This window comes from Aplidium turbinatum, chromosome 17 (genome assembly GCF_918807975.1).
Source record: "Aplidium turbinatum chromosome 17, kaAplTurb1.1, whole genome shotgun sequence".
Classification (NCBI taxonomy): Eukaryota; Metazoa; Chordata; class Ascidiacea; order Aplousobranchia; family Polyclinidae; genus Aplidium; species Aplidium turbinatum.
The window spans coordinates 19,447,039-19,462,117 of record NC_137488.1 but is presented as its reverse complement, the minus strand read 5'-3'; the positions used below and the strand labels follow the sequence as shown (position 1 = coordinate 19,462,117).

At 41.6% G+C, this 15,079-nt stretch overlaps 2 protein-coding genes across 2 annotated transcripts; both read left to right on the top strand.

Moving 5' to 3' along the window:
• The first annotated feature begins 1,230 nt into the window (after positions 1-1,230).
• Positions 1,231-7,963, top strand: LOC145786529 (uncharacterized). The gene is made up of 6 exons (XM_082598198.1): positions 1,231-1,334; positions 1,677-3,265; positions 3,641-3,839; positions 4,370-4,457; positions 5,006-5,128; positions 6,234-7,963. The coding sequence occupies exons 2-6, from the start codon at positions 1,745-1,747 to the stop codon at positions 6,409-6,411; spliced, it is 2,109 nt and encodes a 702-aa protein (XP_082454324.1). The 5' UTR covers positions 1,231-1,334; positions 1,677-1,744; the 3' UTR covers positions 6,412-7,963.
• Positions 7,964-7,970: 7 nt separating this feature from the next.
• LOC145786530 (peptidyl-prolyl cis-trans isomerase sig-7-like) lies at positions 7,971-14,785 on the top strand. Its single transcript, XM_082598199.1, has 9 exons — positions 7,971-8,147; positions 8,778-8,879; positions 9,274-9,393; positions 9,940-10,056; positions 11,268-11,425; positions 11,938-12,056; positions 13,095-13,296; positions 13,497-13,977; positions 14,063-14,785. Exons 1-9 carry the CDS (start codon positions 7,976-7,978, stop codon positions 14,173-14,175), a joined length of 1,584 nt encoding a protein of 527 aa, XP_082454325.1. The 5' UTR covers positions 7,971-7,975; the 3' UTR covers positions 14,176-14,785.
• The last annotated feature ends 294 nt before the right edge of the window (positions 14,786-15,079 follow it).

Here is a 15,079-nt window from a genome sequence, read left to right as displayed (position 1 = left end):
TATTAAGTTATGTTAAATGCCGTAGTTGTTTTATTTGTTTGAAAAACGGTGGCTAGCCATTTTGTTCCAGTACTTTCCAAACTTCTATTGGAATATCACCTTGGTTCAACTGCTTTCCCTCGTTTTATTTTCTGCAATTTATCTCTTTCTCTTTAACTCCAGTCACACATTCATCCGCTGCTGGGTCTTTTGTCACATGTTTTTTTTTGGTTCTTGACATTCATCTATTGCTGGTAGTACCGTACTCTCTTCATCTTTCTAGAATTTCTGCATCACTCATCAGTATCTGTCTGTTCTTATCCTTTACCATCTTTGCCTGGTAGACATTTTAGAAATCTTTCTTCTTTTGTTTGGCCACTCGAATTATCTTTAAAAGTTTGTTTTCATTTTTCAGACTTTTGTACAGGTCTTTATATGCCAGACTGATTGGTTTTGCCACTACCCGCTTTGCTTGTATGTTTACAGTCTTGTACACCGAGATAGTTAGATCACATCTGTTAACCACTCGGCAGCTAACCACTCGGCAGCCGTGGCCGAGTGGTTAGCGCGTTGGGCTCGCAGTCGAGAGCCTGCATGTTCGACTCCAGCCACCCGCACTTGCTGTTGTTTCTCTGGGCAAGAAACTTTACGATAATTGCCTCTACCTAGTGATCGATTTCGAGTAATGGGTAGTACCAAATTCACGTCATAAGTAGAGTAGACAACCGGAAACAGACATTGCAGTCGGCTGCAGCGTGGGTCAGGTGTATGTCGGAAGGCGTACACCGATGCACAGCGCTCAAGTCCGCTTTCCCGCAATGCAGGATAAAGATAAACAAACAAAACAAACAGGTCTTTTTCTTGACATTTTCCTCCTCATCCCATCACCATGTCTCTTTTTTCTTTCCTAGTTTTCCTGATGTGTATCCAATTACTTTATTTGCAATTACTTTCTTTGCAGTGAAACCATCCAAGTCTTTTTATTTCCACAAATGGCTTCTAGTGATCTTCTGAATTTAATTTCTACCAACTGTACTGTTCAATTAAACAAGACTCATAAATATTAAAGTATACATTAATTGAGATAATCACATCTAGCTTATCACTTACCATAAGTGAGTAATAAAGCTGGGCAAACTGAATGTGAACATCTAGTTTTGTCCACGAGCTGCTCACTCTTATGGCAAGGAAGCATCATAACTTCAAGTGGAATAGTTTTCATACTTGCACTATTTAAATTGTTTTGCAGGTGTTTTAGAGACATACCTAATTAGACAGTTGGTGGGTAGCAAGAAAAGTGCACTTGATTAAACATTTACTAAATTAAAGAAGTCCTCAACCAGAAACCAGAAAAGGTATTTTTGAGATTTTAACTCTGCATGATAATAATTCGGATACTAAAACTAGTGCAATTTTGTTTTACAAGAGCTTGTAGAGCTGTGAAGTAGTGGTAGAACAACCTCTGGCTTCAGCCAAAATGTTACCTCTGGTGCATCACTATTGTGAAATCACATTAATCCACTCTGAGCTTACAAACTGGAAAGCAACTGGTAGAATCATTAATCATTGTTATTAACCAGCAACCGCTGCATGATAACATCGCTAAGTAATAACTACAGTGAAAGTATCTGCTCTATCGCAATACTCAGTTTGGGAAACCTTGGTGTAAATAGCCTTACCGTTCTCTTATGTTTTAGGTTGCGAGTGTGGTGTGTTTTTTTCTGAAGATTTTGTTGGGTGTTGCTGATCCGTGCCCAAGGCAATCATGTCATCAAATATGGAAGCCGAAATGGCTCGGTTTGAAGAAGAGATATCGACGTCAAATAATCAAGACCAGTTTGATGAGAATGATGAAAGTTTTGTGCCTCCTCCGCCAATGATGCCCCCACCTATGTTTTTACCACATGCATTACAACGTGGACCTAATAAACAACGGGAAATGGGCAGTGACAATATTGCTGAACAAAATGATGAACCCAATGAGTTTGGATTACACAAGAATCTATTAGAACCCTCAAATCAAGAGTCAACTTCTTTCCCACCTGAATATGATTATTCTCATGATTCTAATGAAGAGGATTATGATGAACATTTACCTGCCCCCAGTTCAATGACAAATCAACAGCACACAAATAGTTCATCTTCATCTGACGTGGGACAAAGAGGTCCTAATTTTGGTGGCCCAAGAGGACCAGATGATACAATGGGTCAAATAAGACCAGATGGCCCAAGGGACCCAAAAGGTTTAGATGGGCCTAGATTTGAAGGTCCACCACTTGAACTTGAAGGCCCAATGAGACCAGGTGGTCCAATGGGTCCAGGTGATTCAATGAGACCAAGCGGTCCAATGGGTCCCAGAGGTTCAATGGATCCAAGCCGTCCAATGGGCCCTGGAGGCCCAATGGGTTCTGGTGGGCCAATGGGTCCAGGCGGCCCAATGGGTCCAGGCAGTTCAATGGGTCCAGGTGGCCCAATGGGTCCAGGTCGCCCAATAGGTCCAGGTCGCCCAATGGGTCCAGGTGGCCCAATGGGTCCAGGTGGCCCAATGGGTCCGGGTGGTCCAATGGGTCAGGGTGGTCCAATGGGTCCGGGTGGTCCAATGGGTCCGGGTGGTCCAATGGGTCCGGGTGGTCCAATGGGTCCAGGTGGTCCAATGGGTCCAGGTGGTCCAATGGGTCCAGGTGGTCCAATGGGTCAGGGTGGTCCAATGGGTCAGGGTGGTCCAATGGGTCAGGGTGGTCCAATGGGTCCGGGTGGTCCAATGGGTCCAGGAGGTCCAATGGGTCCAGGAGGTCCTATGGGTCCAGGTGGATCAATGCAAACAAGAGGCCCATCTGGGCCTATGGGTCCAAGAGGGCCAATGGGTGTGGGAAGACCTATGGGTCCTCGAATGCAAATGGGTCCAGGAAGATCAATAGGTCCTGGAGGGCCAATGGGACCCAGAGGGCCATTTGTTTCTGATTCAACAGGTCCTGGTCCAATGCACAGTGAAGGTCAAGGTATGGGACCTAGGCCAATTGGTCCCAGAATGATGAATTCTGGACCTCCTTCTGTTGATGGTGGAATGATAGGACCCCTACCCCCACCCATGCCGGGGTTTTTTCCTCCACCGGTTTTGCCAAATTTCAGTGATTCAATCCAGAAAAAACCAGTTGTTTATTCTTCTGCCCCTGTTTTGAAGAAGAAAGTTTCAGAAACAAAAAAAGAAGATAAAAGTCATGTGGAATCGAAAGCCGATACTGGGAGTAAACACAGCAAAGAAGCAACAGATAATAAACAAGAAGAGGTTGGCCGCCAGTTGACATATTTTCAATTGTTTATTAGGTTTTAAATGAGTTTCTCATCAAAGAATTTTATTAGAATATTGAAAACATGAAAATAAACTCATCACCCAAAAAAGCGTCAAAAATTTTATATTTAAAGTCACCTTGAAACATGTTTTCAAAGATTTAATTGTAATTTCAAAATTAGACAATCTCTGTTGCACTGTTTCTTATAATCATGCTTTGTGATCTTATTCTGCCATAAATTTTTCTCGTTTTTGAGGCAATTTCAGTTCAATTCTCAACATTCTTCAAGAAAAACTCTAATTTTGTCACCTTTATGTGACCTTGCTGAAGAACGTGGATTCCAGTAAAAACTTCATGAAAATCTTTTTCAGTCAAACACCGCAAAAACTTTATCTCAGACTGGGCAACCTCAATCAAGCAGTGGACAAAATTCTGGCATGCATGTGGGGCCTCAAGCAGGTCCCCAGATGCCCATAATGCAATCTCCTCATCCCCCTCCTATGTTGTATGGGCTGTCACCACTTGCTGGAAATCCGAATCCTGCTAAAGCTGCTGCTGCTGCTGCTTCAGGTTTGTGAGCTTGTCAGTTGAATCATGTAGTTTACATACCGGCAACTTCATATCGTAACGCAGGCAAACAGTGCAATTGTGTTAGTTGCTATAAAGCCGGTGTACTTATGTTTTAGTGGAATATAGTGGTTATTGCATTGTGGCTGAAGTATTTTTACTGCTTTTAAAATTACAACCGTATAAATTAAATGCAGATTTTAATTGAAAATGATTTTGATTTTGCAAAAATTAAAATAAATAAAAACAGAATTGATTTATTTATGTTGGAACTTTCTTCTCCTTTTACTGACTGTCTCCGTTTTATTGTTTGTTTTAATGATTTTATTTTGCTATATTGTTGATAAAGTATCAGCATTTTTTCTCGCTGTCTAATTATATTCGAGAGCACCTGGTTTGGAGTTGGTTAAATTGGAGCACCTGGTTTGGAGTTGGTTCGTGTTTTGGTCTTCGTCAAAACAGCAGACTGCCTCTCTACTGCATGAAGTTACAGTTGTTCATCTCTAAAGTAAAGGTCCTTCATTTGGTTTCAGCACCGAAACGGAAGAAAATCATCAGGACTGCTGCTGGTCAAAAATGGGAGGATCCGACTCTGCAAGAATGGGATCCCAATGATTACAGGTGATCTTCTGCGTGAATTATTACATTTTCTAACTTACTTCAAGTTGTATTTCATCCTACTTGACATCAACCGCTGAGCAACGCAATTCCAAACAGACAGCCACAATTGCTTTATCTTAACCCAAGGTGAATAAGGCTTTCAAAACTATATCATAATGTATGCCATATGCAATTATGCATTTTGGAGCATTATTCACCTTGGGTTAAGATAAAGACATAGCAATTGGCTGTCTGTTCGGAATTGCGTTGCTCAGCGGTTGATGTCAAGTAGGATTGTAGGCGGTAATAGAGTCAACTTCGTATGACGGTGAAATGGAAAAGCGTTGTGCAAACGTGGCAGGTTTTTCTTTGTTAGCTACTTGGGAGTCAACAGAAACAAATTGCATTGAATTCTGTGTCAAGGATATTTAAGGCCATGGCTACTTTTATTTATATCATTTAATGTTGAAGAACCAGTTTTGATCGGCCAACCTCGCCACTGCTTGCGTCTCCTATGGAAAGTACTTTTCTTGCGTTGAAAAATCAGCACCATGCATTTCTAACTGCAGGATATTTTGTGGCGATCTTGGCAACGAAGTAACTGACGATACACTTGCAAGGGTCTTCAGCCAATACTCGTCATTCCAAAAGGCGAAAGTAGTTCGAGAAAAGAACTCGAAGAAAAGCAAAGGGTAAAAAGTGTAGCCATATGAACTTACACCAATATATTTTAGACACGCCTGAAAACTCAGTTTTTATGGATAGAGTTAAAGTAGCAGTAGTAATGTCATTCATAACTTGTTTGGCTCCCGCAAACTGCTCTCAGTAATGCTCTTAGGTTGCGCTAGAAGTATTTTGTAGACAATTTATTTATTCTTTTTAGGGTTTCTTTTCAAATGAGTAGGATTTTTTCTGAACCTAAATTCTGGCCGTTTTGCCCACTGGAAAAAGCTTTGGAGCTGGTATACAAGTCCCCCCCCCACCCCTTGGTAACTCATGACAAAGAGGAATTGACCAAAACATGTGGATTTTTAAGTGCGTGAACAGTAAAGCAAAGGTAAAGTAGTTTCACCCTATATGTTTGGTCGAGTCCTGTCTTTGTCATGAGTTACCAAGGGGTGGGGGGGACTTGTATACCAGCTCCAAAGCTTTAAACAACTGACGCAGGCCCGGTCACCGAGGTTGACAGAGTGAAGCTTTTTTTTGCCAAAATGTTGTCCATATCTATTTAGCGCCTCTGAAGGAAGAGCTGTCCGTGAAGTGCGTTGCTTCAGCGCACACGGCGATGGCCGCAAAGCATAGTGATGAGAGTCCTGGCTCGGTGTTAGAATGGTTGTCTGTTTGACCCCTCTCGAGAGCATGTTGCTGTATCTTTGATAAGACACTTGAAGGCACGAGCAGTGTTTTTTTAAGGTGTTTTGGGGGACCGAAACGGTTCCCCAAATTTCTCCAGCGGTTTCCCAAAATTTAGACTTGCAACTACAGTAGAAAAGTAATGGTTGTTTCTCGCTATGTCTAAAGCAAATATGGCTATTTTTTGGTATTTAAATGAAACACTTGCGGTCTCTTAAAACTACTTAGCGGTCACCCAAACCAAACCTTAAAAAAAAACCTGGGCACGACTGAACGTAGACACAAACATTGGCTTCCTTGCCTTCCCATCCACTTAATCTACATCTTCAACTCTTGGCGTAAGCCTGGGTAGGACAAAAAAACGGACACCCCAAGAATTGAACCATTGCAGGTTAACGTTGTTTTTGTTGGTATGTTGAGCCGGATTTTTTGTTGTCGTTGCAGATACGGTTTCGTCAGTTTCAAAAACCCGACCGACTTCATCCGAGCCATGCGGGAGAACAATGGGAAGTATGTGGGCAACCGACCGATTAAATTGAGAAAGAGCAACTGGAAAGACAGAAACATTGATATCGTTCGAAAGAAAGTCAAGGAAAAAAAGAAACTTGGCTACAAATTGTGAAAAAATTAACTTTTTTGCTCCCTTTCATTTTTTTCGTGATTTTGCGAACTGAATCACAATACCTTCAGAGTAAGAAACGCCTTCCATGAGTTTGTCTGTGACAGGTTTATGCTCATATAAGTTGTGACGCTTACACCCTGCTTGTACTCCTTGACATGGTTTCTGCAAACAAAACCGCTGGATGAACTGTCGGTGATGCCAATTTCATGATGTGTTTGTTTTCAACGTATTTGCACGCACACCTACGAACACTTAAAAGCGTGGTGTTGTCATAGTACCATTTATTGCGTCACCACTATCCAAACCACCTGAAACTTAAAGGTAAAATCCTGCTCCATGATGACGTCAGTCGCCCTGACTGACGAAACTTCTCGGAAATAAAAAGCTGTTGTCTTCAGCCACCAGAAAAACGCAAAAAGTTTTACAATAAATATGTTTGTAGTAGATACGATTGCTTGGGTTGTCAAAGTTCCATGCCATAGCAATTATGTTTACGTTGAGGATACAGCGTTTACACTGCTACCTTGTGTTTGAGAGACAAGGAATATTGATACTTGTTCGGGTGTCGGTTGATGTTCAACATCTGTGCCGATGTATTTTCCATGAGAGTCCACTAGCAGCAGTCGACAACTTTGCTGACGTTTATCATTTTGTTTTAGTTAATTGCACGAATTGATATCACATTTTTAATCCTGGTGCAAAGTCATGTCAAGGCAACCCGGCTAATAAAAGCAGTCGTTTTTTATTGTTTGTAGACAATGATAAAATGTAAGATGGACTCATTTTGTCGTGATTATAGACAAGAACACTCTACATGTCACAATTGTCACATGCTAAGCTCATGATTTTAGCATTTCCTCGTAAACGACTTATATTGCTCACGCTTGCTATGTTTGTTACTTTAAAAGGTAGCAAACAGTCTGTTAATTGCATTATTTACAACACAATGACAGACTGAAGTAGCCCAAGTGGTTTTATAAACTCCATCGAATGTTCTATTAGTGAATGCGTGCTTGCAGTTAACTCAGATGTTTCAGATGCATTGAACTTTGCAAAGGTTTGGTCACATCTCACCATTGAAAGCTCCATGGTTCACACCATCGAAAGCTCCCCTTGTACTGTCGAAACCGGTTAATCGCATATTCATTGTTGTGTCTTTGCCCGTTTGCTCCAGGGGGGCAATTAGCAGTCTCACTGTCATATTGCCCTATTAAAACGTGTGCTGGGTGACTGCACCACTCTTGATCCGACATGATCTTTGCGGGAGGTTTCAAAGGTTTAGGTGTTATTTTATTACGTAATTCTATTATTTTGCAAAATTTTGTATACAAGTTGAATGATCATCATTTGGGTTATGTTGGGGCTTGTTGGGCTCATGCTAGAGTGGGTGCTGGCAACATACTGACCCCCTAAGTTAAAACAAAGTCCTGCTTGCACCTCTGGCATAATTGGATCATGTGGTTTCATTTTTGAATAATATTCTGGTATTGGAGTAACAGAATGCGTTGATGATGTCACAGTTGCGATAAACAAATAAACATGTTTTTTATTGCAGAAAGGTAAGATGTCGGTTGTAATTGAAACAACTTTAGGGGACATGACAGTTGATTTGTACATCAATGAACGTCCACGCACTTGCCTAAACTTCCTTAAACTTTGTAAAATCAAGTACTACAACTATTGTGTCTTCCACAACGTTCAGAGGAACTTCATCGCCCAAACTGGGGACCCCACAGGTGAGTTCGTGATTGCTTTCTGATGATTCATTGTTAGGGTGCCAGGCACGATTAGGAATTGTATGGAATTGCTTTTTTTGTTGTATTCAGGCTTACGCCGGGTGGTTAAAGGTTTAGATTATGTGGACGGGAAGGAAAGGAAGCCAATGTTCATGTCCACCTTCAGGCATGCCTTTAAGTGTCCTGCCAAAGACAGCCGCATGTTCATGAGTGGTGTCGAACCGGTGCCCCTTCAAATGTCAAACAAGGGCTCTCGGCATGCAGCTGACGCCTTTTATCTGCGACCTTCAGTTGCTTAATAACGAGGAATGTGAAGCGAAAGAGGCTGGTGTTTGGCCCCACCTGGGACCGTTGGCCTATCCTTTATCTCACCTAAGCTTGGCGATACTTTGCTGACTACAGGCGACTGGTCTCATCATCGAAGTAATGTGAACATTCTGTTTCGTTTGGTGGACGGAGAATGCTGCAAACGATGATGACATGGTCAATGCAGTCACATTGTTAAAAGACATCAGTGTTGCCCGACATTGTATTGAAAAAATATGGTTTATTATGAACACCAGTTTGTTTTGAGTTTGTGCGGTTTTGTGCAGCGTCAGCACATTTTGTTGACTCATTGTTGATACTCAGGCTCAGGGCGCGGCGGAGGATCCGTGTTTCATTTGCTCTATGGGGAACAAGCCAAGTTCTTCGAAGCTGAGAAGATTCCTAAAATCAAGCACAAACGCGCAGGTAAGATGAGATGTATCCATTATTCTGCAGCTTAAGATTATAAGAACATCCATGCAAAGTTTAAAGCATTGTGTCAATGTGCCATGTTGCTAGTGATGTAGAACCTTTCAGGTCGAGTTTTTCGTTTTGTTAACTCAATATTAGAACAAGGCTCTGTCAGGATAGGACACTTTTATGGATCTCTAATTGTGTCTTCGAAGGAATTGCATCCACAGAAAATGATCAAAGCATTATGACTGAGGCCCCCATTTCTTCCCTGAGAATAATGTGCAAGCAGCACTGTCTTGTATGCGGTTTACACATCTTCAAGTAGTCCGATCTGCTTAGCTTATCTACCAAAAAAATGGTATATACAGACCTGCACAATAAAGTTGTGAGCATTGTTGCTTTTCAGGCCTCCTGAGCATGGTTAATGATGGCAACGGATTTCACGGTTCCCAGTTCCTCATCACCATGGCTGAGAACTTGGACTCCCTTGATGGGGAGCATACTGTGTTCGGAGAGGTGGCAGAAGGTACAGAACGGTTATGTTTGTTTTAGCATGAATTTTTTTAACTCTTAGGTTTCCATTTCATGAAATTTGTCTGATAATAATCTTTGATTGAAAACATATTAATTTTAAAGTGATGACGTGTTTATATTGCCTTGTTCAACTGTTCGTGCAAGTGTATGCTGAAGACTTGTAGTTGCATTCTACTGCACAAGGGTACATGTACTGTACAGTGTACAATTTACACTCTTTCCTCCACTGCTTACTTTAACATCTGTACTATCGTGAGTTTATTCACTTGCAATGTACACTTTGTCATCTTACTTCTACAATTCTTATGTTCATGCAATTATCTGGATGACCCTACATTAATATACAGTACTTGCCGAAACAATGTTGCAAAACATCATACGAGATAAAGTTCTTAAAAACTTTTCGTACAGAAACGTTTTCCGAGTTTTTGTTATGGCAGAGCTGCTTGACAGTTTGCCCGAAACGCTGAACAGACTGTGCTGCGTACAGTAGCCTGCATGGCCATTGGCCAAGGAACTGTTTTTTTCTTTTGTTCAGGAATGGAAACCGTGATGAAAATCAGTGAAGCATTTTGCGACAAAGACAACCGACCTTACCAGGACATTAGGATCACTCATACAGTGATACTGGACGACCCTTTGGACGACCCACCAGGTGAGTGCGTGCCCTTTTCAGGGCTGCCAGATTCAACTTAACAAACTTGATCTTTTTGCCGAGTCAAACCTTAAAGTTTTTAAAACTAACCAAAAAAACTACATATTTAGCTAAACATAAGCTTGAACGTGATGATCATGAAAAGTCATTGCAGGCCTCTAAGCTCCCGACGACCATCGTGGCTATGGCTGCCGAGAAGTCGTCAAATAGCCTCCGAAACTACCGCGCGGTAAGCCGTGTTTGGTCGCCGGCTTCCAACATTTCTCTACTCCGCTGGTAGTTGCATTTTTTTTTCACTCGTGTTCGTATTTCAAATTTTTTTCTCCACTTGCGTTTGTGCGGGAAACTTTTTTTTTTCTCTTCCCTCGCATTCGCAGTCTTCTAGTCTGAGCGTCGACCTGTAAAAATTCAAAGACTAACTCTACACTTATGAGAAGCAGTGCATTTTACAACTGCAAATATGTTTCAAGACCTTGTTTATTTTTTCTTACCTGAATGAACGCAAAAACAAGATGTCAATTAACGGATTTTTAAAAACACGAATTTTTAACGGATTTTTTATTTTGGTCGCCGGAAAAATAAAGGAGCTTAGAGGCCTGCATTGAAATCGAATAACAGTTATCGTAATCTAGTTGCCCAACACATGCCCAGTCGGCCATGACTCTCCAACGAGTTAAAATACTCGTGAACAAGAACAACTTCATAACGATGCGGGATAACATACATTTGCTGTTTTCATGACCCGACTTTGGCAAAACGCAACAAGTTAATGGCCCATCACGGATTCTGTATCACATAGTAAACTCACTGGATTGTAGTTTCTGTTGTTTCACAGATGCATCTAATTTTTCACTGTTGAACCGCTTGGTGTTAATGTGCCATGCGGGAGCTCGAAGTTTTGTTTCAGAAGTGTTAGCCATTAGGGATTATGTGTGTCAGATCTGGGGGTATCTATGGATGTAAAACTGTTTGAAAAGAGGTGTCACAAAGTCACAGTATGAAAAGATAGGGAATGCAGTATGTAACAAGGCCCACTGTTGCGCATCTCAACAAATGTTGTCCTGAGAATGAGCTACACTTTATGCACCCGATTGCTTCCCGCAAAACATGTTTATCTGGCGTGTCTGCTTCACGTCTTTGATTCTCGATTTTCTGGCAGACTCAAAAATTTGCTATCGAATAGTCGTTATGACATCACCGTGACGTCACAGGCCTGTCGATCCCGGATCGTTCTCCTGAACCGACAGAGGATCAGGTGGAAGGATGCTTCAGGATCGGAGCGGATGAAGCGATTGTAGAAGATGAAGGGTTGGATGAGAAAGTCATCAAGGAGAAAGAAGAGAAGAAGGAAGCGCAGCATAGCGCTCAGGTGACCGCAGCGAGATGGAGCCAGTAGTCGGCTGCTTGACTACGAGACCATCTTTGTTGAACTCTTTTTACACCTTTTTTCTTCTATCTTACTTAGAAGAAGCCTGTTCTTCATCTCAAAACATCAGGATCGACCAGTTGTCTGCGGTTGTCTTCATTTCTTCTTAGCTTTGTCATTTTCAAATTTCAAGTTACTCTTAGTCTGGTCATCTTGCATTGTCTCTTCCCACGTTTTTCTTGGCCCCTTTTCAGGTTTGGCTTTATTGGCTCAAGAGTACGCAGCTGTGCCCATAGCAAGACACTTAATGACACTTGAAGGTAGACACGAAAGTTGATTTCCTGTCTTCCCCTTCACTTAATTTAAACCTTCAACTTTCAAGTCTCGATACGGCGACCACTAACGTCTTTAGAATATCTTCAAAATGAACGATTTTTATATTTATCAGAATTTCCATTATCCAGGCTCGGATAGAATTACCTGACACAAAGTAACAGCTTTCATATTCCCTCCAGGTGCTGGAAATAATTGGTGACCTCCCAGATAAAGACGTGAAGCCCCCGGACAACGTGTTGTTCGTTTGCAAGCTCAACTCCATCACAACCGACGAGGATCTGGAAATCATATTTTCAAGGTGACGTCATGATTTGCCAGGGTTGTTTGACAATGGGGTTCAGGGGCCGTTTGACAATGGGGTCTAGGGGGTACTTTTAGACCTGGAACCGGGATGCTATTATTTTGATTGATTTTTTTTTTGCTTCTGCAAAAAAAGTTAAACGGACATTTTTGCGTGAACAAAAAATGTAAAAATATGTTAAACCCATAGAAGTTACTCAGTTTTATATGCCTGTGGTAGAACAAAATAAAGTGTCTACCAAAACCTTCTCAGACAGCAAAATCTGTCATTTTACATTGATTCAACGTCTGCAGATATAATCAATGTGAAGATGACAGATATCTGGGTTATTGTTGATACATTTAATCGGTGTGTGGATGTGAGTCAAAGAAGCCAACCTCCTTATCCACTTCGGAACATGTCACACATTGCATCGCTACAATGCAGTGATGTGTTTCTCTATAGGTGCCGAGCTGACGCCTTTCGAGCGTCGAGGCGGCCCTGCACCGCTTGATCGCGCGGTCAATTGTGATGTGCCACTTTAAATGACGTTGAAAGGTATTTCTTCTGGCCATGATGCTGCCAATAATCCACATATGGCATTGAAAGAGGGAAAATACAGAATGAGATGTCCGCCCCGTTATAGCTCAGTGGTTACGCGTCCGGCTCAAGATCACGCGGTGCAAGTTCGACTCACGGGGTGTGCGCTTGAGCAACGTATTTCAGGACTGCTCTCCATTCAGCGGCACCAAGTGAATGGAATAATTCCCCGGCAACAGCACTTCAATAATCGGAAATCTTCACTCTGCTAATCTCGGTAACCGGCCTTGCGTCAAGAGGCTGTACAGTGTACAAGTATGCGAAACTACTAGGAATAACCTATCAAGGCTTTGTCAGTCCGAGGATAAACATTCAAAACCGAACTAGATGAAGACAATCGCTACAAGAAAAGGAATCCGCACGGCCATAAGTGGAGACAAAACCGTGTTTTGATGCTGAATACAGTGAATAATCATCAAGCCTTGCCCTGATCATGATGTGAGGTTTGTTTTACAGGTTCGGTACCATATTGTCATGTGAGATAATCCGCGATTACAAAACTGGCGACTCCCTTCAGTACGCCTTCATAGAGTTTGAGGAGGCGGAAATGTGCGAGAAAGCTTACGCCAAGATGGACAATGTGCTTATTGATGATCGAAGGATCCATGTGGACTTCAGCCAGTCTGTTTCTAACATGAATTACCGGAGACACAACAAGGTATGTGAGATGTTTATGACCAAACTCCACATTGGTTGCTTCCACATTACACAATCACCAACGTAAGACAAGCGCAGTTTACATATCTGTAGTTTTTTGTTCATTTGCAAGCATTGTTGTAATAGTAAACACTCGTGTGGCTGGTTGCTTAGCAAATGATGATTCACTAGGTGGTGCCAACGAGACGTAATATATTTCAGGGCGGCAACCCCCCTCCAAGCACAAAACCGGCGCCGCCGGATTCACCCCCTAGGAAGAAACGTCACGAACGCGTTTCTCCAACTCGCGACAACAGGCGTCATCGTGACGTCACGCCTCCTCGGCGTCATCGTGACGTCACACCTCCCCGCCGTCATAAAAAGACTAAAAACTCTGAACAATCACGTGATGATAGACGGCACAACGATCGTCATCCACCACAACGTCATCAACAATGTAACTATGACGAATCTCGATCTTATTCGCGTCATTCCGCCAAACATCGTGGTGACGTCATACCTGAAAGAAAAGTTCATCAAAACAAAAGACAATCGCCCATCAGGGGGAACCAGAGAGAAACAAATGATAAAAAGATTCGTTCCCGCGACAGCTCAAGCAGGTCTCCTACCAGGATGGAAAAGAAGAGAAAGAAATCAAAAAAAGAAAAGAAAATGAAGAAACGACGAAAATATTCAAATTCCGGTAAGTTTTATTCTTCGTTGTTTAATTCTATTGCGTCATACTCGTAGTTTGGGGTGTTCATCACGTGGTTTGTTCATGTTTTCAGGAAGCAGTTCAGAAAGCGACTTGTCCTCTGAGAAGGAAGTGAGATGTGGAAAGCATAAGAAGAGATCAGTGAGCAATCACAAGGATGACTCATCCAGACGAAGACGATCTTGAAGCGAGTTGGATGTTCATGGGTGAAGTTGACCCCTACAGCACTGAGACCTTTACATCGGAAAGGATGATCTGACGTACAGGAAGCTCAAATTTCGAGAGATTGTTTCATCAAGATATTTATAACTTTCTGCTTATGATGCCACAATGCTGAACTAGACTGTCTTTTAGGTAAAGGTTAGCATATCACCATAGATTTAACAAAAAAAAAAGAAAAGCAAAAACTGTAAAGGAAAAAAAAAAGTATTTTTTTCCTTGCCGCTTATTCTTTTAAAACGTCAGTCTCTTATTTTATCGTTTTCGTGAACCACACTTTTTTCTCATAACTTATGCTCTTTTTTTCCGTTGAATCCATGGTTTTGTCCTAACCTGTGTTGCCGTGTTAATGACAGAGAATTCTAGAAATGCTGCTGCAAATATAATTTAAAGGTTGAAAATAACTCGTTGAACAAACTTAAGGCCGGATCGAAGAATTCTTTCAGTTTTGTCACTAATAAAAAAATTCATATTTGATTTTTCTATTGGTTGGAAGTTGCGTTTTGTACATTTTGTTGTAATAATGAATGTTCTCATGAGAATGTTGGACCTAAGTTGACCGTACACTCAGCTCAGTTGTTTTTATTTCTGATCATCACAGCAAAAACAATACACGTCAACATAGCAAAGGTCGAGAAAAAGGTAGAAGCGACAAAACGCGAACGTTAAAACGTGCCTGTAACCAAAATAAGTTATCAAGTTGAAAGAAATTCGGCACGGTCACAACGCCTTCAGAAAAATTTTAGAAAGGGAAATAGAGTTACAAACAAAAATAAAGACAACAACACATATTTAGGCAATAGCTTTGTCAGCCCATATTATAGCTTTAGTTGATATGTTCAAGATTTGTAGAAATGGACACTTGCTGTGA

Coding starts and splice junctions, on each gene's coding strand:
- LOC145786529 (XM_082598198.1), top strand. CDS start 1,745: ATGTCATCAAATATGGAAGCCGAAATGGCTCGGTTTGAAGAAGAGATA. Junction 3,840..4,369: donor TGCTGCTGCTGCTGCTTCAG/GTTTGTGAGCTT, acceptor ATTTGGTTTCAG/CACCGAAACGGAAGAAAATC. Junction 5,129..6,233: donor AACTCGAAGAAAAGCAAAGG/GTAAAAAGTGTA, acceptor TTGTCGTTGCAG/ATACGGTTTCGTCAGTTTCA.
- LOC145786530 (XM_082598199.1), top strand. CDS start 7,976: ATGTCGGTTGTAATTGAAACAACTTTAGGGGACATGACAGTTGATTTG. Junction 11,426..11,937: donor AAGCGCAGCATAGCGCTCAG/GTGACCGCAGCG, acceptor TATTCCCTCCAG/GTGCTGGAAATAATTGGTGA. Junction 13,978..14,062: donor ACGAAAATATTCAAATTCCG/GTAAGTTTTATT, acceptor TCATGTTTTCAG/GAAGCAGTTCAGAAAGCGAC.